General features: G+C 53.5%; 1 protein-coding gene across 1 annotated transcript in view; it reads right to left on the bottom strand.

Moving 5' to 3' along the window:
• Nucleotides 1-2,432, bottom strand: part of LOC103213432 (interleukin-12 receptor subunit beta-1-like) — a 9,192-nt gene that overhangs the window by 1,438 nt on the left and 5,322 nt on the right. The window contains exons 3-4 of the mRNA XM_007959217.1: nt 1,903-2,020; nt 1,068-1,237 (exon numbers count right to left, since the gene is read on the bottom strand). Of these exons, the coding sequence (XP_007957408.1) occupies nt 1,068-1,237; nt 1,903-2,020 (288 nt within the window). The remainder of the gene's footprint in view (nt 1-1,067; nt 1,238-1,902; nt 2,021-2,432) is intronic.

Here is a 2,432-nt window from a genome sequence, read left to right as displayed (position 1 = left end):
GGTTCAAACCCACCAGCCACTCCTTGGAAGGAAGGTTAGGCAATCCTACTTCTGTAGTGATACTGCCTCGGAAACCCAAGGAGGGGTTGCTATGAGTCGGGGCCAAACTCGACGGCACATAACAACAACAACAACAACAAGACAGGTATGTCTTAAATCAACTTCTTCTGAGACACAAAGAGATTAAACAAGTACATGAGAGAAGTGGGTAAGACAGAGGCCACACCACATCAAAATATCTAAGGAACCAGAAAGCGGAAGCTGAAGAGACAAAGATCTTCCCTCAGAGCTGACAGAGAGAGCCAGCCTTCCCCTGGAACCCGCACTCTGAATTGGGGCTTCAACCCTTCTAAACTGTAAGAAAATAAATTCATGTTTGTTAAAAAGAACCACTTGGTATTTCTGTTACAGCAGCATTAGAGAATAAGACAGTGCCCAAAGCAATGCGTTACTCGCCTCACCCTGTGACCAGCCCGAGGCAGCAACATTGCTGGCCTGACCCACATCCCCTACGACTGATCGTGGCAACAGCTGTTGCTGTTGTGTGCCCCTTGAGTCAATCCCAACACACAGCGACCCTGTAAGACAGAGTGGAACTGCCCCATAGGATTTCCAAGGTCTCTCTATGGTAGCAGATTGCTAGGTCTTTTCTCCCACGGAGCTGCTGGTGGTAGGTTCGAACTCCAGACCTTTTGGTTAGCAGCTGGGTGATTTAGCCTTTGCATGACCAGAGCTCCTTGTGGGGACAAGTAGGAGCCCAAAAGTTCATGCTGGATGCATGTTGTTGGGTCATAGGGACAGATATAAAGACTCAATAGGGTCCCAGCAGCATTATGGATACCAGGGAGAAACCGGAAGCAACCCAAGTGCCCAACAGGAGGGGATTCGGAAGGGGATCATGGAAGACCCTGCCGTGTCCCACACAGTGACGGATGTGACAACAGCTGGCAGTAGAGAGTTCTTCAGCAGGAGACAGAATCCCTTAGGTCCCGGCCAGGGAACCTGAGACTTCTTTGGGTGATAACTGCCCAGGGAGGGGGAGAACAGGGGGCTGATAAGGTGCTGACCCAAGCTGTAGAGCTTCTGGGAAATCTTAGACGACTTCTCTGTCCTGTTCTCAACCCGGGACTCCACCCAGAGAGTGACAGTGCGGAGCACGGGCACACCGTCCTGATCAGAGAACTGCAGCGTGGTGGCTGAGCCCACGGTGAAGTAGCAGCAGTGCCCAGGGCTGAAGCTGCAGAACAGAGAGGGTTGATGGTGAATGTGGCGTCCTATTGGATCCCAAGGAGCTCTGGTAGCGTAGTGCCTAAGGCACTTGACTGCTAACCAGAAGGCTGGCGGTTCAAACCCACCAGCCACTCCTCGGAAGGAAGGGCAGTGTACTTCCGTAGTGATACTGCCTCGGAAACCCAAGGAGGGGTCACTATGAGTCGGGTCCAACTCGATGGCACATAACAACAACAACATTGGGTCCCAGGATGGCAGTGGCCATGGCAGATGTGTATCAACCCTCTGGATTCTTTTCTGCCTCTTCTGTTTCTCCTCCCACTACAGCCTGGGGACTCCTTGGACTTAGGGAGTTGGAGGGGACCCCAGAATCTCCCACCACAGAGAGAAGGAAGAAATGAATGGATGGATGGATGGATGGATGGATGAGTGAGTGAGGGGGTGAAGACGGAGGAAGGCCCTGGGAGCCCCTCGGTGCCATCCACTCTGGGATGCTCACCTATGCTGACTCCACATGATGGAGGCTCAGCCCTACTTTCTCAGATGAGAAACTGAGGCACAGGAAGAAACAATGACCAGGCCTGGGTCACACATCTCAGGGTGCCACCATTAGGGAGCAGGAGCAAGGGCAGGGTAGTGGAAAAGGGTGTGGAGATCAGAGTGGGTCCTCACCAGCACCTCAGGAAGTGGCTGACCCCGGTCGTGGGGCCCTCGTACAGCCAGGAACACTCGTAGCCGGCACCATTGAATATCCGGTAGCAGGTCAGATTCCGGGGGCCTGAGGTTAAGCCTGAAGAAGATATTGGAGGTCTGAGAATGAAGCGGGGTTGGGGGGAGCACTGTGGGGCTCAGTGCCAGCACACCCCCAGGATGAATCTTTGTGACATTTAGTAATCTGGCATCACCACAGCCGAAGTCTGCGATGGAGCCCAGTCTCCTCCCTGCTCCTCCCCACCTCTCTCCCCGCCACCCCACTCCCATTTCCCTGCCCACTCTGCTCCAGCCTCCTCACTGGTCCCCAAACACAGCAACCTTGTTTGTATATCAGGTACTAATGTCTCTATTAGGGAGCTCTGGTAGCATAGTAGCTAAGACACTTGCCTGCTAACCAGACGGCTGGCAGTTCAAACCCACCAGCCACTCCTCGGAAGGAAGGTTGGGCAATCCTACTTCCGTAGTGATACTGCCTCGGAAACCCAAGG

This window comes from Orycteropus afer, unplaced genomic scaffold, assembly GCF_000298275.1.
Source record: "Orycteropus afer afer isolate SDZICR_OR568_19922 unplaced genomic scaffold, OryAfe1.0 scaffold02180, whole genome shotgun sequence".
In the NCBI taxonomy this organism is placed as follows: domain Eukaryota; kingdom Metazoa; phylum Chordata; class Mammalia; order Tubulidentata; family Orycteropodidae; genus Orycteropus; species Orycteropus afer.
The sequence above is the reverse complement of the archived record's forward strand: the minus strand, read 5'-3'. Positions and strand labels throughout refer to the sequence as shown.